Source organism: Onychomys torridus, chromosome 7, assembly GCF_903995425.1.
Source record: "Onychomys torridus chromosome 7, mOncTor1.1, whole genome shotgun sequence".
NCBI classification, from domain to species: domain Eukaryota; kingdom Metazoa; phylum Chordata; class Mammalia; order Rodentia; family Cricetidae; genus Onychomys; species Onychomys torridus.
In genome coordinates this window covers 6,234,997-6,258,699 of record NC_050449.1, presented here as the reverse complement: position 1 = coordinate 6,258,699, position 23,703 = coordinate 6,234,997, and the positions used below count along the sequence as shown (strand labels likewise).

Sequence of the window (23,703 nt, the reverse complement as noted above, 5' to 3'; positions counted from 1 at the left end):
ACAATGATAAACTGAATTTTAAAGTTGCAAACAAACAGAGAACAGAATCCGGTCTAATCTGGATTTAATGATTAGAGTTCAACTCTTACTACTATCCCTGCTAACTATACCACAAGGGAGATGATTCCTATGGGCACATTAAAGTTCTTGCAAGTTTTCTTATTCTTCAAAATTGAGTTTGACTATGTTTTGATTTTAAAGGGTGGTTTGCTACTAGAAATACACACATAGTCACCATAGGAGATTATATAAGTTTATAAATTCCCATTTCTATAATTATCCGTGATGCTACAACCCTGTTTCTATGGGGAAACATTTTCTTGTCTTGAATTTTCTTGTCCTCTGAAAGTGATGCCATATATGTGCTCATACTTGATCAAAAATAAAATTGAAGCAATCTGTGGGTGATGGGTTAGGGCAAAGAATCAGCCACTGTTTATTATGTTCAATCATCATAGCAGTCCGTTGAAATAGGAATTACCATCTACAGCTTACAAATGAGGCTCATTAAAATAAAGGAACTTGTTTCCAATTATAGATTACAGCAAGGGCACCACAGACTGGGGCTTGAACCTATATTCACCCCCAACTGCATCATCCAGCACACACATTAGCTCTGACTGACTCACAGCTGAGAGTCATAATACTAAAAATGATCTATGTCAGTATCATATGTCGAGTCCTCAATACTTAAGATACAGGAGCAGGGAAGCAGCCAATATCACTTAGTATGTGTCAGGAGAGACTTCCAGAGTTCCAATGACGAGGGGATAGCAATGGCTTTCTTTATGCACATCTGCTCCATGTGTTACAAAATGGAACCTGGAGACAGTTCAAAGCCCAAATGTATTACGAAAGTAGCTGCCAGGATACAGTGCATCCGGCATGGTTATAACGGTTTCCTACTTCAAAAGAAGTCTCCTTGGTTTTCAAAGCCCTGAAGGACATGGTCCCACAAAAGCCAGATTGAAGTTATGAAGTTTATTACAAATGCAGCCAAACCTGGGATTTTTTTCCATTTAAGTTGTGTCTATGTGTGTATATGTATCTGTATGTGTGTGCTTATGTGTGTGCATGTATATGTGTATGTGTGGTGCATCTTTGTGTGTCTGTGTGTGGAGTATGTGTGTTTATGCTATGTGTTTGTGGATGCATGCATGCATATGTGTGTGTATGTGTGGTATGTGTGCATGTACGTTTATGTATGTATATACATGTATGTGCATATTTTTGCATGTGTATATGTTTGTATGTGTATTGTGTGTGCAGGTTTGTGCTGTATGTATATGTCTGTAAATATGTGGTGTGTTTTGTATGTATATGCCTACATGCATGCAAATGTGTTTGTGTCTGTGTGTGTGCACAAGTTGTATGTGGAGATCACAGGACAATTTGCAGAAATAAGTTCTTTACTTCAATCATGTGGCTCACAGGAGCTGAACTCAGGTGGTCAGGTGTGGAAGTAAGCATCCTTACATCCCTGGCCCAGATTTCCATTTCCTCGATGAGTGAACAATTCTCCACCATGCAGACCAAGCTGTGTGTGCTGACCCTGTGTCACAACTAAGAACATAAAGGAACCCCATCCCTGAGTAACTGTAATCTGCTGAAAACAAAACAAAAAGAAAAAGTCCTTAACAGGAACCTAGTGTCTCTGATGTCAGATTACCTGGACTTTACTGTGCTCTGTCATGAAACACTTTCATGCTACAATCCAGTGTGTGTTTCTAAAAAAATACTATCAGTTGCATTTCACTGCATCCTTTATCACTTGGTCCACATAATTAATGCATGTCTAGCAGTTTACAAAATGCTTTGCAATGTTAAAGCAAAGAACAACAACAGAAAAAAGCCCTATCAGCTGAGACGACCTTGTATTAAATTTAACTGTGTTCCACAGGGGTTGCACAGCTGATAAGCACAAACACACATGATACTTGGGCTTGGAGTTGGGTTTACTTTTGAAATACAGAGTTTATCTTCATTTTTAACATGAACCGTGACCCACATTTCCTTGTACTTACGTCTGTATGCATGCATGTGTGTATACACACATATGTGTGTACTTGTGTGGCACATAATAAGACCTTTATTTTGTCAGTTGCCAAGCAACTTGTACTACCAGCTGTACACAGCATCTGAGGACACAGCCACTCACACGCAAGGTACAGAGTGGCTTCGTTATTCTGAAATACATATATTGTGTCTAATGCTGAGCACATGAGGAATTACAGGGAAAAATAGTCCTGCTTTGACTATGTTTTAAACAAAATACATGAACACAAAGTAATTTTTTAAAGAAAATTTTATTTACAAGTAGGTCAATGGAGAAAAGACATTTTAACTCTCATTTTGTACATTCTATGGAAGCTCCAATGTTTACTGATAAAGTAATTGTTATATGTTCTGATTTTGAAACTTTTTCACTAATTATGTTGAATGTGAATAAATTCAGAAAAATTATGCTAAATAAAATTCAAACTAAAAATTTATTTTTCCAAAATCATCACACATATACATGCACCCACATGTACACACATGCTCACACTTTTGTGCACACATGTGTGCATACACACACACACACACACACACACACACACACACACAGCTGAGCAACTATTAATAGGACCTAGTGTGTGGTGCTATCCATAAGAGTCATTGTTTGCAGTGACTGGCTCCCTTATATGCAAGCTCTGGAGAGAAACAAACTGCTTGCTTTAAAATTGTGTGTGTGTGTGTGTGTGTGTGTGTGTGTGTGTGTGTGTGTGTGTGTTTGTGAGTGTGTATACATACATACATGGGTGTGTTTAAGATATAATTTACATTTACAGAAATACCTTCAATAAGTGTAATATTCCCATTGTCCTATTTGTTGTTCAGGGATTAGTTCTGTGTAATAATGACATGCTCCACTGTATAATAATGGCATGATCCCTGTGTAATAATGACATGCTCCCCTGTGTGATAATGACATACTCCCTGTGTAATAATGACATGCTCCTGTTTAATAATGACATGCTCCCTGTTTAATAATGACATGCTCCCTGTGTAATAATGGCATGCTCCCCTGATAATAATGGCATGCTCCCTGTGTGGTAATGACATGCTCCCCTGTGTAATAATGGCATGCCCCTGTGTAATAATGATGTGTTCCCCTGAGTAATAATGATGTGCTCCCTAAGGATGTTCTCTCCTGTGTAATGAATGATATGCGCCCCTGTGAAATAATGATGGGCTCCCCTTTGCAATGAATTTCTCTCCTGTTTAGTGGCATGCCCCCCTGTGTACTCCTCTGAGCTTATGTGAATGCTACAAGTAAGGACTAAATCTGTGGAAATTCAGTGACTTTTCCTCTGTGAAGCTTAGATGTGGTAAATGTACTGAGTTTACTTTTCTGCTTCAATGCTACAGCATATCCACACTGGATACAGAGACTAAATGACACCCAGCTGGACAGTGGGAGCCCTCTGCAGTGGGAATGCAAGGCTACTGGAAAGCCTAGACCCACATACCGCTGGCTGAAGAATGGAACACCCCTCCGGCCACAGGTATGGTGGGAACTCAGAACTTCTGCCTAGTAATTTAAGTACTCTGGTGTCTTAGTTAGGGTGGCTATTGCTGTAATGAAACACCATGACCAAAAGTAACTCTGGGAAGAAAGTGTTCATTTCTCTCATAGCTCCCTATGAGTCCATCGTCAACAGCAGTGAGGACAGAAACTCAAGCAGAGCAGGAACTGAGAGACAGGAGCTGATGCAGAGGCCATGGAGGTGTGCTGCTTACTGACTTGCTCATCCTGCTTTCTCATAGAAACCAGGACCACCAGCCCAGAGATGGCACCACCTGCAATGGGCTGGGCCCTCCCCCATCACTTACTAATTTAAAAAATGCCCTACAGCCCTATCTTATGGAAGCATTTTCTCAACTGAGGCTCCTTCCTCTCTGATGACTCTAGCTTGTATCAAGCTGACATAAAACTACCCAGTACACATAGCATGCAGCATAAAATGGTCCTCTTTTGCCTTTTGATATGTGTGTGTATATACCTATGTAACATATAAAAATCATTCATTATTTTAATTATCTGATTACTGTTGGAATAGTATATTATACAAAAGTTATTTAAAGCCTATAAATTCATAAGACAGTATTGATCATCATAGACTTGCTACCATTTCTAGCTGAACTTTAGATATCATTTAGCACATGGACCCCATTGTGCATGATGAAATTTATCTGGAGTACAGGATTATTTAGGTTTATGTTTCTGTATGAAGAAAAACTAGGATAGAATTGTGATGACCTATGTCCTAGGAATGGGACAAACTTTATGATTTGCAAACTTAAGTTAAATCTACTGAATACTTTTAAAACCATTTTCTGTATGCCAAATTTACATTGACTACTTTTTAGTTGCATAATAATGAGGTTAATTTTAATACCTCTCTTCCTTGCTTGTGACCTTCACAGGAAGGTGATCAGAGGAAGAATATTCAATATTTATAATCAACACAGAGGATCCATGCAGACAGTTTTAGCTGAGTGAAACGTCCTGTCAGGCAGGTGTGATGTTACCATGTTGACTCGTGTACTATTTACCTCCTGGAACCTCAGTTTCTTCCTTTTTAAAACCAGACTTTTCCTACAGTTTTTTCAAATTATGGTATTCTCTTGTTCTGAAGCCAGTTAAACCTAAAGAAAATGTAGCTACACAAAAAGCCAGGTACAAATACAAAGCCATGAAAGCAAACGTAGGCTCCAGTTTATAAGCTCTTCCTCACTAACCTTCTTAGGGATTCCTCCTAGGCAAAGCAATGACGATTGGAGCTTTTATTCCCAACACCTAGATCACACAAATCTCTCAGCCAGATATTATCTTTGCTGAGTGAGTAGGTTATGTTAAAAATGATATCAAATTACTTGACATCTCTAATGATTAATAATGGAATCCCTGCTCATGAAGATGTTAAAACCTAAGATGTGCTCATTGTTAAGTTTAAAAGAAAACAACTCTTTTTAATAGTGAAATTTGTTTTTGAGTTGTACGCTTTCCTTCTAGATATGCTCTTTGATCTTGATTTTCCTCAATTCACAAAGATCTGCTTTTTAAAAACTTCCACATAATAATAAAGTTTGTATTTTCCAATTAATAATTGTGTGTAGAACCTAACTATAGAATAGTTGCTACTGTTGTTGTGTTAGTTGTTAGTTAGTTGTTAGTTGTTTAACATGTAAAAAAAGTGTCAAACATCTGGCCAGATGGACACAAGGACCATTGCTATGACCTTGGTGGTTGTTTACCTGTATTCTGTTCCAAACTCTCGATCCTTTCCAGACTGGGCCTAGTTTTGACTTTTGCTTTCTTAAATGAATATCTGTCAACTCATTCTCTGTTGGTTCTTCTTCTGGATTCACCTAGTTTACCAAACAAAGCTCCTCAGAAAAGAAACAAAAAATATTGAGCAAGAAATCATAATTTCCAAAAGGCATAATACTGTAGTAAATAATTAACTTACACAGTAATGTTTATTTAACTGAATTAATTGGAGAGCTCATTTGGATGGTTTCTAATATTTGATTTAGATGGTTGGCTTGAGGTATTTACTAGATTTCACTTCTTTTTATTCCATTACAGAGCAGAGTGGACACAGTTAATGGAGTATTGGCGATCCAAAGTGTGAACCAATCAGACGCTGGAATGTATCAGTGTTTGGCGGAGAATAAATATGGAGCTATTTATGCCAGCGCTGAGCTGAAGATCTTAGGTATGCAGTTTCTCATCAAATAAACAGGAAAGAAGTCTGGATTCTTTTCCTACCCATTCTTACTATAGTGAAGTTTTATTATGTGAATCTAAAACCTATTTTATGTCTTGAAAAGAAGCATTGTATCTCACTGATATTCTGTAAGCTCTTGAAGATAGCTTTCCCTTCTGTAGCTTCTCCAATCATGTGCATGTGTATGAGTTTAGTCTTCATCTTAAATGGATGATACAATATGTCTTTGATATAACATGGAATAAAATTATGTATTTCATGTTAATTTTCACCTTGAGGGTGTATAAGGGGCTACTCTTGTTTCCTTTCTCTTGCTGTATTAAAATACCCTATCCATAGCAGCTCAAAGGAGGAAAGAGTTTGCCTTATTCTTCCATGTCACAGTCCATCAGGGCAAGAACTTAATCAAGAACTTGAAGCAGAAGCTATGGAGGGATGCTTCCTTCTAGCTCAAATGGATTCGTGCTTAGTTAACTTTTCTAGACAGCCCAGAAGTACCAACCTAGGAATGCTGTCACCCACAGTGAGCTGGGCCCTCTTGTATCAAGTAATAATCATAAAAATCCCCCCCCACACACAGGCCAATCTTTTCTGGGCAGGTTTTCTCTCTGAGGACTCTAGGCAGATTCAAGTCAACAAAGCTAACTAGGACAGCAATCCTGGTATTTGGTCAACCTGTCCTGTTCCTGTAGAAATGCTAATGTTTTCCCAAGTAGTTGCTGATTACCACTGTAATCATATATATGACACCAAAGTGAATAGCTCCCTTCTCATAAGCACCTGGTACTATAGGTCTGCATTGGAGAGGCCCAAACAGCAAGCATAGAAAGTTCCACCTTTGCTAAGGTAAGACTCTGGACATGAGGTCAAGTCCACAACTGAATAGTGTCAGGAAGATTTTACCCAGACTTCCCAGAGTAAGTCTGGGGTGTTGGAGACATGCAAACCATGTTTGCTTTGTCATACTCAGTTGGTTTCCTGAGCTTTTGTTCTGGGATGACCTGTAGTACAAAGAGATACAGAACTCAAAATTGACTCTCTTGGCTGAGCTCCTAACCAATGTCCAAGTGATGTGCAGTCTTTCAAAGTTGACCTCCATAATCATAAATAAAGCCTGTCATATATCAAAGTACTATTTTTTTGTGGTGCCACATATGTAGTCATAATGGACAGATAACCACAAGATCTTTGTTTATTAATAACAAATTAAATTTTGTGCTTATGTTATATATTTTTTCATGGAATTCGAAGAGAAATGTTTGCCAGAGGAAAGAGTTGAACATGTAAGTGGATTAACTTTAGTCCTCAGCTCATTCTGATAGAATGCCCTTGTCTTTACCATAGCCTCACCACCCTCTTTTGAACTGAATCAAGTGAAGAAAACAATAATTGTTACCAAAGACCGGGAAGTCCTCATAGAGTGTCAACCGCAGGGCGCTCCCAAGCCAACCATCTCCTGGAGGAAGGGAGACAAGGCAGTGAGAGGCAGCAAAAGGTGAGAACTTGATTTTACATTTCAGTCTATTAACATGGTAACTAACTTCTTTTATTAACATATGAAATAATGAGCTTCCCTCAGATCCCTTCATGCATAAGCACCTCACATCATCATGCTTTGCACTCTCCTGCAAACCTCTCCTACTCTCTGACCCTCCTCTGGCTTCCTCCCTGCATCCCCCAAACAGTTCCACCCTCTGCTGTCATGTGCATAAGATATTTTGGAAGTTGCAGATGACACACATGAGGTATAAATGAGTCTTGGGGAGATTATGTGATATTTCATAAACTAAATAAAATGTGATTTTTTTTCTTTATGTGATCCTAACAAGACCTAACTCACTCTAACAATGTAGTACAACTTCTTTGCTGCCCAGTAAGAATTTCACTACATTTTAAATGAAACTAATTGATTTTACTTTTCATTTTGGCTTTGCATTATGATGTTCTACATATTGCCTGTGATCATTTTATGGTCTGTGTTTTTGTTTGATGTTGGTATTTAAATAATGTGAACATATTCTGGAATTATTTGTTCTGCATAGTCATTTTGTGATCAAATTTGTGCCATGTAATATTTGTACCAATGCTTGCTTTTCTGTTTTTAATCATGTTGGTGAAAAATAAAATCTGATTACTTTGATGGCAACAAGCACATTTGAAATGTGTAGCAGAATATTCAGCATATAAACATTTACCTCTGGAAAGCAAAAGGCAAACAAAAGAATATCACAGCAGTGAAAAATAAAAATAAAAATTCGAGACAAATGCTGAGAATGAACCCATCCTGCTAGACTATGTCTTCTAGCTGGGCTGATCTGGCAAGTTTCAAGCTTTGCTGGTCATTATCCATTGATGTTTGAGGTACTGATTGAGGTGTGATAAAATGTCTTCTACTATGGAAACATAATGGTGTATATAATTGTATAAGAACTTTGTGTTTACCTGATTTATAAAAATAAGGAGTTTGAGAAGCATGTCCAGAGGTAAGTACTAATATACTTAAATAATTCAAGTCAGCAATGGCTCTCTAGTTGAATAATCTTTTAAGGAACTTTGGAATACTTTTTAGAAAAATTTCTTTACAATGTGGTATCTCAGCAAGTCTAAGATACAGTGATTTAAATAGTCTCAGATGAGATTTGTTGCATGATTGGATTCAGGTAGGGTGGAGAAGTCTTTGTTGCTTGGATAGGGTGATTATGTGGGTGATAGGAGTCAGAATAAGCATCTTAGTTTGAAAGAGAATTCTTCTGTCTTGTTTAGGAGTGAGTAACAAACTGTTACATCAACATTTTCCTTTGGATGGATCAATTAAATCATGGCTCATTATAGGGATTTATCACTCATAGAGACAGAGAATCCTAGTATATGACTCTTATTAAAATGGGAAAATTTTGTTTTGCTGTGTAGTAAAAAAAAAAAAAATAGCTTGCATTGCTAGGTTATCATGTGTTCTGAATGTAGTAGAACTTTGGAGACATTGTCCAAAGATATAAGCCATTCTATCAGAAATGAATTATTTTGTTTTATGTTTCAAGGTAGAATGTGAACCTTCTATTTGCTGAAGTTCATTATGTGACTGTTCATCAACTGCTCAGAAATGCCACACTGTGAGTTTTCAATTAGGTGGCATCTGTTTTTACAGAGTGGGGATATTAATAAAGTGACAGAGTTAGGAGTGTCTGTTAAAACAATAGAAACAAAATGAATTTAGCATTTTCTAGAAATTGAAAGCCACAGTTTATGGGTGGCATCTGCCCCCCATATACCTCCATATACTCCTAAGTACTCAGGTCACAAGATGGATGCTGACCTCAAGCCCAGTTACCCATTTATTTCCAAATTTCAGTACTTCACATTGAAATGCTGTTCAGGAAGGAAACTCAAAAGTGAAATATTGGTGTTTTACTTATTCAAGGAAAATCAAGATTTGGCTACATTCTGTCTTTCCCAGTCTGTATGTTTAAATCTACAAACTGGCTCTGCTCACAGACAAGTAAGACTTTTCGCCCTCTGAGAATGATAGCTACAGCTAGGCCTGTAATCCCAGATACCTGTGAGAGTGAGGTAGGAGGGTCAAAACCTGAAGGTCTTCCTGGGCTGAAGGGTGAATTCAAGTCCAAACTGGGCAGTGTAGTGAGACCTTGATCAAAAATAAGCAAAACTTAAAAGAAAGCATGGAATTATGAGTCAGTGAGGCTCAGTGCACATAGCACATGTGAGGCCCTATGTCTAATCGCTAGAACAAAAGCAAAGTAGGCATAGTAGCAAATACAATTTTTATTAATGGACAATGAGATACTATACTGAATCATCACGGCTTCTGTGAATGTCTCATTCATTTGGTCCTGAAAAGTAGAAGGAAGAAGTATTATGTCAGAGTTTAGGAGTTTATATAGTTGCTGTCTGTGACCTGGGGCTCATTTATGTAGTATAATGATTGGCCAGTGAGAACAGCTGCTCAGTTGATCTATCTCACCATCACTCATGATGGTGATGGCTATTTTAACCGGGACACTCACAATTGCAAATTGCTTTCCCACTCAGGGTAGCAGAATACTTCAGTGTATGAGAATTGAACTGTTTCCTTGCTCATGCTTCCATTTATTGGGTTCTATAGCAGACCTATTTCTTTTGAAACTTAAAACCTGGGAGGTGGGGTGATGGCTAAGCAGTTAGGAGCACTTGCTGTTCTTAGAGGGGACCCAGTGTGCTTCCCATCACTCACATATAGCGGTGACTCATAGCTGTCTGTAACTCCAGTTCTGTGGGGTTTAGTGCCCTGTCTGACTTTGCTGATACCAGGCACATATGTAGTGCACATACATATACACAGACAAAATATTCATGAACACAAAATTAAAATAAACAATTCTTCTTGAAAATAAATAGTAACTTTGTTGATTTGTGAGAATTGAATGAAGTGCTATACAGAAAATAAGTTGGCTGGTAGGTAAATGGCAGGTTAGTATGCAATCTTTTTTAAATGGGGGGATTTTAGTTTTCTCCTTAGAGAAGGAGGAAAGGTGGAACAGGCAGAGGTGGTGAGGACACCACCACTGAAATTTTGGGTTTTCAGTGGTAACAAAGTTTTCTCCTGCAAATAGTATGGTAGACCTCCATACCTCTCCTTTCTCCAGTATTTGTGAGAAAAATACATTAAAAACATGTGTGTGTATGTGTGTGTGTGTGTGTATGTGTATGTTTGTGTATGTGTGTGTATGTGTGTGTGTGAGTGTGTGTGTGTGTGTGCATGTGTGTGCGCGTGTAGATCAGTGGACAGCTTGTGGGAGTCAGTTCTCTCTTTCTAGCATGTGAGTCCTGGTGACTCAAGTCCTCAAGTTTGGCAGCACGCGTCTTTATCCGCGGATCTATGCCACAGCTCGAGGAGAGATATCTAGGTTACTCTGTGGTACTAAGGAATTGCTTTTGTCACCTACATGATGCACTTGTTCTTCGTCCCAGCCTCCTGCAACCTTTCCCTGCATTACCGCCCATTCTCATTTGTCTATTTCTCCTTTGGTGCCTTGGTAAGGTTGCTATACCAGAGGGATGAATGTTCACTTTTATCAGTTCTATCATCTATTTAAAACTAAAGGACTATCTGGGGGAGTTAAAAGGGAAAGTTGTGGGAATGGTTCAGTTTGTACAGCACTTGCTGTTCAAGCAAGAAGACTTGAGTTCAGTCCTGAACCTCCTCATAAAAGCCTGGCTCTGCACTTAGAGATCTTTAGCAACAGTTAACTCTGCAACTCTCACACAACCGAGCCTGTAGGATAATGAGTATTCAGAGACAGGTAATGCCTGGGAGGCGATCACCAACCTAAGATAGAATGCCTGTGTGGCCTGGAGAGGTGTCTCCATGACAGGTAAGGTGACCTGCTGACGTCCCACACAACCTAAGTCAGAAGCTTATTTTTTAGTAATAGGAGGGGACCTGTAGGGACTTGCCTCCTGTTTTGGGTAACTGTTGGATTGCTTGCTGACCCTGACCTTGATATCCTCCCTATGCTATTTCCCTGTGAGATTCTACTCTCCTGAATGCTTAAGGGAAGCTCCTTGTCTGTGTATCCAGCATATTGGGCATTAACAGCTCAAATACAAGATTGTAAAACATCAGAAGCAGGGTTGGGGATTTAGCTCAGTGGTAGAGCACTTGCCTAGCAAGTGCAAGGCCCGGGGTTCAATTCTCAGCTCAAAAAACAAAACAAAACATCAGAAGCAAACTTCTGCCCTCCGGAGTTCTCCCATTGTGCTGTAAACCTGTATTTAAGACCTTCTCCCTCCTTCAATAAACGGCATTCAAAGAAGAAGAAGAAGAAGAAGAAGAAGAAGAAGAAGAAGAAGAAGAAGAAGAAGAAGAAGGTGTCAAGATCATGATTGGGAAACCCACAGAGACAGCTGACTGGTGCTAGTTGGAGCTCACTGACTGTGGACTGACAGCTCGGGAACCTGCACGGGACTGAACTAGGCCCACTGAATGTGGGTGACAGTTGTGTGGCTTGATCTGTTTGTGGGGTCCCAGGCAGCAGGACCAGGACTTATCCCAGGTGCATGAACTGGCTTTATGGAGTCCATTCCCTGTGGTGAGATACCTTGCTCAGCCTTGATACAATGGGGAGGGGCTAGGCTCTCTTTCAATTTGGTATGCCAGACTTTGTTGACTATCATGGGAGGCCTCACCCACTCTGAGGAGTGGATGGGGGTAGAGTGGGAGGGAGGTGAGGAAGCGGGAGAAGGGGAGAGAGGGGGAACTGGGGTTGGTATGTAAAATGAAAAAACCTTTAATAAATAAATATATTTAAAACATACACACACACACACACATACACACACCAAAAAAAAAAAAAAAAAAAAAAAAAAAAGCCTGGCTCTGGCAACACCTATGACCTCAGTACTGTAAGAGTTTATGGGCAAAGACAAGCAGATTTCTAGAGCTCACTGGCCAGAGAATCAAGCTAGCTAGTTATCTCCAGATCTGATCTAAGACCCTGTCTCAAAAATCATGATGGAAGACCACTGAGATGTTTCAACAGGTAAGAGGACATGGATCCATCCAGCCTTATGCCCTGAGATCCATCCCACAACCTACATGATGAAAGGAGAGAATGGATTCCTAGAAGTTGTCTTCTGACCTCCACATATGCACCGTTGTTACACACACATTCTCACACACTAACTGTAGCCAGAAGTTTCCTCCAGTCCTGCAGAATCTCTTGACCCGTGTCCCACAGCCACTTGGTCCCAAATAAACACACAGAGGCTTATATTATTTTCAAATGATATGGTCTAATGGCTCAGGCTTCTCACTATCTAGCTCTTACATCTTAAATTAACCTATTTCTATAAATCTATAGTTTGTCACATGGCTTGTGGCTTACCGGTACTTTTACATCTTGCTTCTCATGGTGGCAGCTAGCAGCATCTCCTCTGCTCTGTCTTTCTCCTTCCTCTCTCTCTAGTTAGAATATCCTGCCTAACCTTATTTTGCCTCACCATTGGCCAAACAGCTTTATTTATCAACCAGTCAGAGCAGCACATATTCACAGCATACAGAATGACATCATCCATCAACTTACAAACTAAAGCAAATAACTAAATGTAAAAATAGTTTAAATGTTGAACCGATAATCTGACATCAACCTCTGCCACCTACATATACATGAGTATGTACATTTGCACGCCTATGTGCATACACAGGCATATGCCACCCACCCTGCTACACACACCCCATCCCCACACAATTTTCACCATAATAATTTTAAAACAATTTTCCTCCCTGTCTCTTTCTCTCCATCCCCCTCTTGAGTTAGGATAGCTCCAGATTTTAGTGCATTGTTTCTGAAACCCATCAGCACACATTAACTTAGGTTTCCTGTTGAAATGAGTGCTCTTGAGGGGTCCTCAGCATGGAGACTGCATGGGGACTTTCTTCTCTGACATACTATCATGAGCCTGTTCTGCTCATCAAGCTCCTATTGGATTTCCACTCCAGCTCATTATTCCCATTACTTGGCCATTAACTTTTGTTAAAATATAATCATCCAGAAACACTCCAGCCGCGCACACACATTAAATCTTCATTATTGCATGTTAAACTTCCCTTCTTTCTGCGTGCAGTCTTGGTTTAGAGAAGAATACAAGGTTCTGAGTAGAGACATAGATTTTCATCCTGTTCAATGGCATCTGTTTCAGCTGTTATTGAGTATCATAGAAATGTTATAGATATTTCAAACTTATTTACAATTATTAAAATTTTATAATAATTCAAGTATGCCTTTTTTACTTCTAGGCAAAGAAAGTGAGCAGTTACAGAGATAGTAAAGTACAATACAAGTGCTTAAGAAATTCTGAAGCAAACACTTAAAAAATAAGTTACAGTGTACAGGAGTGATATCATAGGATAAGAGTTCTTTTATGCAACTGAAATCAAAGGAAAGACTTGTCCACAGTCCTTTGCGTGGTCCCCCTGGTCTCCAAAGGCATTTCTTAATGGCCAACTTTTTAACTTCCTCATTTAACACGCATAGAAAATTGCACTTGAAGTACCTATTAGTTGACTTCTTCTGGGAATTCATGTTGTGTTTATTGGGCAACAATGATCAAGCTCACATACTGACTCACAGACAAATGGAAAAATATATTCTTCATAAAAGCCCTACAGGACACTGTTACAGCAGGGGAAGCAAGTCTTCTCGCCCTTTGTGTGAAAGAAGAGGAATTCATGAGTACAATTATGGTCCTATTCCCACCCCCTTTTTTCCACCTCCATGCTGTGTTTGTTAATGAACATGCTGTTGTGTTGTTTTCTCAATGACAGTGTCTTTTATATATTAAGAACATAAAACAATGCAGACCCTAGGTATCTTCTTTTGTGTTTGGCATCTAGAAGTTGTGCAATAAGAGTAAATGAGCATTCATTTATCAAGAGTATGTCACTTAGCCCCCTTTTAACTTAAAACCTATGCTTTTAGAAGAAATGAAATAATCCAAATGATATTTATCACAAGGAAAATGAAGATGATATCTGACTTCATAAGATTGACTACTCATGGGATGATGGTAGTGTACAGTGTGCTGTCACTCACAACTGCTCTCCTGTAATTTCCCTGAGCTCAGGAGAGGAAGGGGAAGACATCTAACACTTACTATTGTAGAGTTATGGATGGACTTCTTAGAATCAGGAAAATTTGAACTATATAAGACTCAAACTCCTTTAGCCACCCCTTGAAATGCTCATAACAGCACAATAAAAAACAATGAGTCATAGTCACTTTGGAAACAAAGATGATAGATACATTCTTGACTTCTCAGTACATCAAGTAGAGTGGGCTAAACTAAGTAATGATCAAGAAGCCTATTATCCCAGCAATCAGAGGCCAAGACAATAAGAATAAGAGTTTGAGCCCCTTTAAAAATGGACAGGCAAATCAAAAGAAATGCTCAACAACCTGTTCAAGCTGAAAACTCTGAAGCCACATGAAAAACCATCAAAAAGACTTTTGCACTCATGCTTGCTCCATGACTTATCACTGAATTCAGATCGTAGACACTGCCTTCATTGTCATCTTCCGGGAAACCACTCCTGCAGGCAGTGGGATGCTCCTCTGCATCCTCTGATCCATCTACTCTCATCCTACACATTGTCAGATATTATGAAATTAGAACCCCAGAAAAGAAATGGCATAAATCCTGGGTTTTAAATGATTAATACATAGTAGTGTCAGTGAATAGTGATATAGAGAATGATTGAAAGGATCCATGATTTCTACAAGTGATGACCCATTCACTTCTAGCAAGAAGAAAGGATGCAAATGGCTTCACTTCATGTTCGAATAGCTATGTATATGCTTATGTGTTGTTTACCTTATTAAATAATCATACATAATAATAAGAATCATCCTTCCATTGGACAAGATGATTGGAATAAATGAACACTCAATTCACTCTACAGGGTTAATCAGACCAAGAACTATGTGCCTCATAGTGACTAACCTCAAGATTAAAACTGAAGGATGAAGGATTGGGACACTGAGAAAATAGTAAAAAGACCAAGTTAAAACAGTAGCTCCTGACCAAACTAGGCCCGTGAATACAGTGGCACAAGAGTACAAAGTTCAGACACACGTGAAGCATGAAGGTTAAACAATAGTAGAAATGAGCTGTCAGGAAATGCGCATTAGTCTAAAAGAAGAGGTTTAACATGAGCAAAACAAATGTGTATTTGTTTATATGGGAAACTCTATAATCATTAGCACTTCCAGAAGAACAGCCAGAAATATGTTGAGTCATAGCAATGAAAGCAGAGGCAGTAGTGGAAAAATCAGAATTTAGGAACCCATACTGCATATATACATACTGTAATATACACACCTTACATGTGACACATATAATATACACATAGCCTCCAGACAGGACATGGCCCCACACACATCCACGACATACACAACATACATACATGCATATATACCACACAGTTCATAGACACACACATATACACACACAAACACACACACGCACACACACACACACACACACACACACACACACACCCCACCGAGTTTTACAGCATTGATATATGTATACATATAAGATGCATTTATGTGGAACTCTGCAGTTTTTCTGAAACTGTTTCTGATGAACATTTGATGATTGCATGGTAAAATGATGTCATACCACCAGTGTATTTCAAATCATGTAAATTTGAAATAAATTTTATTTTTAGAGAAAACACAGGTACATTCACTCTTACATTAAAAAACTGGGAATAAACACAACTAATTGTTCAAAGGTTGGAAATGTATGAATTAGTAATAAATTTTAATCTTTATTTTTATGTCTTTCTATATTTTATAAGTTATATATAATTTTTATAATTGTTCATAGAAGAAGAACACTTAGGAGGTGTCATAAGATTTTATAGTAGGAACTTGTTGCATGTTAAAATGACATGTTGCTAATCACATGGTGCAAATAACTAAAATAATGTAGATTCCGTCTCAGTCTTAGGGCAGAATGTTATTGTCAATATTCTGTCTTCAAACTACATTAAACTTTCACTGTGCGGAGGCAGGACCTTCCTTGAGTGATTTTAAGACTGCAACATGTGCATTTGCTCATTTCTTTTTCTTTTTTTGTGCGCACTGACCATTCTCAGCAACAGTGCAATCCCACTCAGAAGAAAGGGTGTCCCTCTACCTGGAATGTTTAAGCAAATACAAGTCTGAGAGTTTACAGATAGTGGGAAGGTAAATGGTTTAAACTAATTTCCAACACTGGTTTATACTGAAGGGCTGAGGAAGAACCCTTTAAGTCAGATAATGACTTTGAAGCTCAAAGGCATTAAGTGATTTGTTTAAAATTACCTATCACAAAACAATGTTAAAGCCAAGTCTGGTGCTAGTCAATAAATCTATAATTCAATGATCAAAGTGAGAAAAAATGAAAATGAAACTGCATTTTAATCACACGATGAAGGTAGTGGATTCACCTCTTCCACCTTGTGAGACAGTCTTCCAAGGCTCTAGTTAGCCATAAACTTGTAGCTGGCCTTGAGTTCATGTCCCCCTTCCTGCCTCTGCCTTCTGAATGCTGAGATCATGTCACTGTGTCTGGCAGGTTGTGTTCTGTCATTCTGTTTCTGTGTTGGGCTCAATCCTAGGTCTCACAATAGCCAGACAAGCACCTACTACAGGAATTTATCCCCAGCCCTCTTCACTTTTTATTTGAGCAGAGTCTTGCTTTCTAGTCCAGGCTGGCCTCAGACTCATGTCATCCCCTTATGTACCCAGTGCTGGGATTATAGGCATGAACCACCATGCCCAGGATTCTCTCAGAGTATCATATATGGACTCTGCTTTCTGTTCTGCATTCAAACACTTTGAGACTGACTTCATAACTAATTTTGACATTTTATACTTCATAACTAATTTTGACATTTTACACAGGTTCAGATATCCTAAATGAAGAACTTTTATTAATCTGTCCATACATTTTGTGACTGTAACAGTAAGCTATCTTGGGTTTTCACTTGTATATGAATTGTAGAGATGGAGACCACATTCCCTAGGTTCTTTTGCCAGATGATGAGATTCTGTGTGATGAGACAGCAGTTGCCCAGTTTCTGAGCAGCATCCTTGAAGGGAAGCTGCTTGCTCTCCCTGGTTGTCCCACATGGGCTAGTGTGGTAGTTTTATTGTTGAAAATTGAATTGAGAGTACAAGGGCAAAGTCAAAACAAGGAAAACAGTCCCTTAATGGACTATGCTTCCTATCCACCTAAGCCACACCCAGTTTTGACTGAGAAAGAAATAAACACTGGATCTTCTAAAGCCACAGGTTTGTTATAACAAGTGTATCTTATATTAATAATCCAGTATCCAGTTAAAAATAACCCCATAAAAACCCAAATATAGACAATTTTTCATTTCTTTTCTAACATTCCTGGGGAGGTTTAGCCATTTTCTTTGTCTTCTAGAAAGATAATAAAATGTGTTTCTGGCTTGTTATGCTTTCTTATTTTTAAATTCAAATTTATTTCTAACAATACAATATAAAAACAGGAAAATTGCTAATTTTGGTAACAGCTATATGATATTCTCATACATGCATGCATTATATAATGTTTATATCAGGCTGAAGATCTCTGTTTCCCCAAAATTTATCCTGTCTTTATACAGAAATATTTCCTTCTAGCCATTAAGGGATTAGGGAGAAATATGGTGCTAGGGAAAACCCCAGGAATCCACAAAGAAGTCCCCAGCTAAGACTCTTAGCAATGGTGGAGAGGGTACCTGAACTAGCTTTCCCCTGCAGTCCTGCTTGTCATCATAGAACTACATCCAGTGACTGAGGGAAGCAGAGAGTCACAGCCAAGCACTTGGCCAAGCTCTGGAGTTCAGTTGAAGAGAGGGAGGAGGGCCTATCAGAGCAAGGAGGGGAACAAGACTATGATGGGAAAAACCATAGAGTCAGCTGACCCAAGCTAGTGGGAAATCTGGCCTGGCAGCTGGGGAGTCTACATGGGACCACACTAGGCCCCTTGAATGAGAGTGACAGATGTGTGGCTTGATCTGTTTATGAGTCCCCTGGCAATCAGACCAGGACTTATTCTGAGTATATGAACTGGCTTTTTTAGAGCCCATTCACTATGGTATAATGCCTTACTCAGTCTTGATGCAGGGGGAAGAGGCTTGGGCCTGCCCCAACTTGGTGTGCCAGCCTGTATTGACTACCCAAGGGAGGCCTTAACCCCTGTGAGGAGTAAGCAGGAGTGGGATGGGGGAGGTGGAGGGGAAGCAGGAAAAGGGGAGGGAGGGTGAACTGTGGGCAATAGGAAAAATGAAAATAAAAATTAAATAAACAAGTAAATCTTAAAAAATAATATGTAAGCACAAAAAATGTATTTCCTTCTAGCTTTTTAAAATATAAATGCATCGTCACTATCTATAGTTGTCTGAGATATAGCACAATAGGCTTCTTTTTAAATTTTTTTAATTATATTTTATTTGTTTGTTTTGAGTACATGTGTATATTTGGAGATATGCATGACACAGTGTTGTGGAGATGAGAGCCGGACCTGCAGGGGCCAGTCTTTTCTTCAGCCATGTGGGTCCTAGGGATGAAACTCAGGACATGGGCTTGGCAGCAGGTGCCTTTCCCACTGAGCTGTCTCACCAGTGCCAAGACTTCTTATCTCTACCTAACTGCCCATCTATGGCTATAGCATCACACAACTGTTTTAGTCTATCGACTGCCATTGTTCAAGTTCTCTCACCCCATCTTGCTCCTATTTCTCCAGCCTCTGACTATACTATTTGTCCTCAGTTCCCCTGAGTTCAGTTTCCTACATTCCACCTACTTAGAAAATACACACACATGTGAAAGTATTTGGTGCTTTTTGAACCTAATTTTCCTTCCAACAGAAGAAAGGATGTCAAGGTACAAACTAATGAACCCAATAACCAAATTCCATCTTACTATTATTTTTCACTTCCTCTACATGATGATAAACTAGACCACATAGGTATTGGTGATTGTTACAATTAAAAAAAAAAAAATGTCTGTGGCTCTGTCTTCTCACTGCCAAATTAATGAGAGGACTTGATATTATGCATAAATTACTTGTAAAATCAGCATCACAATTCCAGTGCCTCTGCCTCTGTTTTTTAATTCCTGATCTGTCTTGTTTCAGAACTCACTGCATTCTTAGAATGCATAACTCAAAATAGTACAAATGTACTGAGAACCAGCATTCCCATTCTGTTAAGTTGTTGGTTTAAAAACAAGGGAAGGGAAAGTGTTCTCATGGCTTTGAATACCCGCACCTTAGCCGCCCCAGGGACATAATAAAATAGGGATAAAAAATCTTCAAACATGTGACCTGCAATTACATGCAGAGGACAACACCTCAGAAAGCCTTAAATTCTTCTTTTCCTGGTATGTCCCAAGTTGAAGGTCATAGAAGAGCTTCAGATTCCTCCCCAAAGACCTTTGAAGATGCCTTTTGGTTTCCTGCTGTCAGCACCAGCCTGTCTCTTGTTTCCTTTCCCCTTAATTGTTAAATATAACAAAACAGGCATCCGCTCCCTTAGGGAAGCACCAAGGAAGAACCTGGGCAGCTTCAGCGGTAAATGACAGCAGAATAAGGCTGCTCCTGTTGCAAGCTGCTTCTCCTGCTTGCAGCTTTACGTCTCTATCTAATTGCCAGTTTAGCAAACAGTTCATAAATTCTACTTTTAACTATGGTTCATTTACCCCAGTTACTATAAACAGTTGCACAAGTTTCCTGGCTGTGTGCTCCAAGTGGGCACAACTTGAACAAGCCATTAATTGCTTAAAGGCTTTTCTTTTCCAAAAGCCCCCCAGACTACAATTTACAGCTTAATTTGTCCTTAATACAAACAACAACTAAAATATTTGGGAATTCAAGCATCTGAGTGCATGCCACTGACTGATCCTGCTACCTCCCCAAGTGACTCTTTGTTGACTATAAAATAGAGAAGAAAAGTTTCAGAGAGTGTTAAGAAAAAAGCATTCTACAGTGAAGATGTTTAGTTACCTCTGGGATTAGCTACTAATCCCAATAGTCATTCCTTTTCAGTTTTTTCATAAATCATTCTCTAATTTAACTATCATTAGTTCATATTGGAAATTAGAAGCGTGGCTACAAATTAGAGTGCTGACATGGTGCTAACCTTGACTGCAGCTAAGCGGTGGTGGCGTGCGCATACCTTTAATCTCTGCATGTGAGGGGCAGAGGCAGGTAGATCTCTGAATTAGAGGCCAGCCTGGTCAAAGGAGTGAGTTCCAGGACAGCCAGGGCTACACAGAGAAACCCTGTCCTGAAAAAAAATAAAACAAACAAAAACAAAAACAAAACAAAACTCTTGGCTGCAATGAAAACGACTGACCATAGACTGTTTCCAGAAAGATAACCCAAGCACCAAACACACCTTTGCACGGGCTTGCTTGCTTCTCTCCACATTAACACAGCTCTGTCTAGAAACTAACAAGTGATCAACTGCGGAGAATCTGTGAAGTGCTCGGGCACAAATGGGATGTCCATGCCAGCTCCTCCCCAGGGCTCAGGGACTGTTGTGAAGGGGGGGGGGCAGAAATATTGCAAGAGGCAGATGTCAGAGAGAACCAGCATCAAACAGTGTCTTCTGGACATGACATGCAGCCTCAGCTGTATGTATGGACTCAGAGAGGCAGTGTTTGATTGCACAAGATCTGTACAAGAGTAAGTCATTTTACTCTGGCTTGGAGTGAGGAGGGCCTCCCTAGGAGCTACTGACAGCTGATGGCATCTGGGGAAGGAAGAGTAAGTTGTCTTCCAGGGTGTGGCCTTGTCGTGTGAACTGCACTTCCAGATTGCTCTATACCATGAGCATATGGACAGTACAAACTAAATTCTGTGGATCATTAAAAGAAAAGAAACCTTGAAGTTAGGATGGGTGAAGTGGAGGTGTTGCTCGGGGGGGGGGGGGGGGGGGGGGTTGGTGTAGGTATAATCAAAATGAATTGTTTGTAATTCTCAGAATTAATAAAATATAAAAACAGATATAAAATGAAAGTATGTGTGTGTGTATATACATAATATATGTAGATGTATCTATGTAGATGTATTCATATTTTAAGATGATTTCTGTGTTCTTGTTATATCTGGAGGAATCAGAATACTGAACTAATTCTGTTACTCTCTCTTCCCAGTTGCACATAATCCATCTGCTTCTACCCTCATGCCACCAAAGGATAGGCCAGGTACAGTTATGTGTAATTTGATTTATCTCAGGGAAAACAAACCTTTGTTTAGCAGATGGTAAGATGCCATGCCAGTTCATATCAAGGCAAGAGAAAGAGTCCCTTTCCCCAAAGAGGCACTTTTAAGTGCTCAGGAGTAACACAGGCCTTGATCCCTAAAACATAGCATGGAAAAACTGTCCCCACTAAGACAATAATAAAATTAGCTCCATGTTCTAAGCACAGGGAATGTTAAATATGTGCTACTTTTTTGCAGTCCTCATAATCAGATCATATTCTAAGAAAGATATAATTTCCCACTTACATGAATTTAGTCATAGATGGCCAAGGCTCATACACACAACAAATAGCTTGGTGGACAGAATATCCAATTCTGTTTTAAGTGCAAACCAGCCTTAGACTACTGAACAGCACAAAACCCTGTGATAGTCCACAGAGTAAAGAGTAAAATCTAGATAGAGAACAAGGAATAGGTTTGGATAAAGTGTTTAAAATGACTCTTGAATATGATTTTGGCTTGTAGAGACAGAGTATATTTTAGGACAAGAGTTCAGAATTGGAGAAAGTACTATCATGAATCCAGGACACTTTATGAAAACATGTATAATGATTTGGGTCAAAGTGTAGATTACAGGTACCAAAGGGAAATAAACCAGATAGTTCAAATAGCTGTGGGCTGAGGACTTAGAAAGGCAGACTGGTTTGTCCTTAACTTGGTGTCTCAAAGGTAGACCTGAAGACACTCAATTTACATCTGTAAATTCACAGAGAAAAGTAAACAGGAAAGCTGTTTACTAGACAGCTTAGACAATGTTGGAAGGCAAAAAGAATTCAAAATTAGGCAAATGCCCTGGCTTTGCCTTACAGTGATAAATTCCCTGAGAAAATCAAGTTAAAGAGAAGAAAGGGAATTCAGTTCACAGTTTCAAATGTGTATGCTCATGGTCATCTGTGTCCTGGCCGGTGGAGGTGCAGAATATCAGGATGGGAGCAGTGTATCAGGAGACTGCTCACATTATGGCAACCAGGAAACACACAGGGGTCCACAATGACAGAATGTCACTCCCTTCAAATGTCCCCATAGATTTGCTTCTTCAAAGAAGATGTGATGTACAATCACCTGTGAGTGATGACTCCATCTATAGAGGGATTGATGGAATCAGAGTTCTGATCACTTCCCAGCCTCACATCAGAGCCCCGCTGTGGGACAGACACCAAGGTCTCTGCCTGAGTATCAGCCTCACACTGAGATATAAAACATAACAGGAGGAAGACAAAACCCCTATTATGTGTGATCATTTAATTGTCTTTAAAGAAAGCCCAAAATAATCAGCAGAAAAAATACTTCAATTTTTATGAAGCTTGATTATATTTTTTTAAATACAAATCCCCCAGATTTGCATTTCTATACAATGAAACAAAAAGGCTGAAAAAATAATTTGTAAAGGCATTCATCTAAGGCTTGGGACTGTGTGGGGATGGCAGGATAGCATGCTTTTTGTTTTCATTTTAAATTCTATTTTGAGTTAAAATACAGTTGAATTTCTCCATGAATGGTAACTTTTCCCAGGTTATATTATCCTCAAGCTCCCCATATTTTATTAGTGCCATCTTTATCTGTCTTTCCCTGACTGAAACCAGAAAAGCATTTTAAGTACCATGTTCTCAAAGGTTTTTCCAAAAACACCGTTTATTCATTAAAAAAATAATTCCATGTAAAGCAATTTCATAGACAACAAAGAGCTTGAATTTCAGATTTTCTCATAGAAATTCAGAGATGTTTTGTGTCTTTCATCACCTCACCAAAAGCCAGTGTCACTAGAGTGAAAGAGAGATGATGTCTAAACACCCCTGCTTGATAGTTCTGTTTCTTTAGGATGTTAAAGACAAATTACCTCCCTCCCCATTTGTGTGTGTGTGTGTGTGTGTGTGTGTGTGTGTGTGTGTGTGTGTGCCCTGTAGAGTGAGCAGAAACAGGGGGGAAAGGCATAGGATGTCTGAGTATAAATCTGGTTATAGTTCACTTTGTGTTTTTTCTAGAAACCTAGCTTAGCCTATAATTTTTTAGTGTGGTACTTCCTGTGTCGTAACAGGTCACTTAATATATGCATATTTTGGAGTTTTACTTTGGGGATGTTTGTTGCTTGTTTGTTTTTGAGATA

General features: G+C 39.1%; 1 protein-coding gene across 1 annotated transcript in view; it reads left to right on the top strand.

Annotated features, from left to right (window-relative positions):
• Positions 1–23,703, top strand: part of Cntn5 (contactin 5) — a 463,340-nt gene that overhangs the window by 219,375 nt on the left and 220,262 nt on the right. Inside the window, exons 9-11 of the mRNA XM_036192364.1 lie at positions 3,412–3,548; positions 5,636–5,765; positions 7,122–7,272. Of these exons, the coding sequence (XP_036048257.1) occupies positions 3,412–3,548; positions 5,636–5,765; positions 7,122–7,272 (418 nt within the window). The remainder of the gene's footprint in view (positions 1–3,411; positions 3,549–5,635; positions 5,766–7,121; positions 7,273–23,703) is intronic.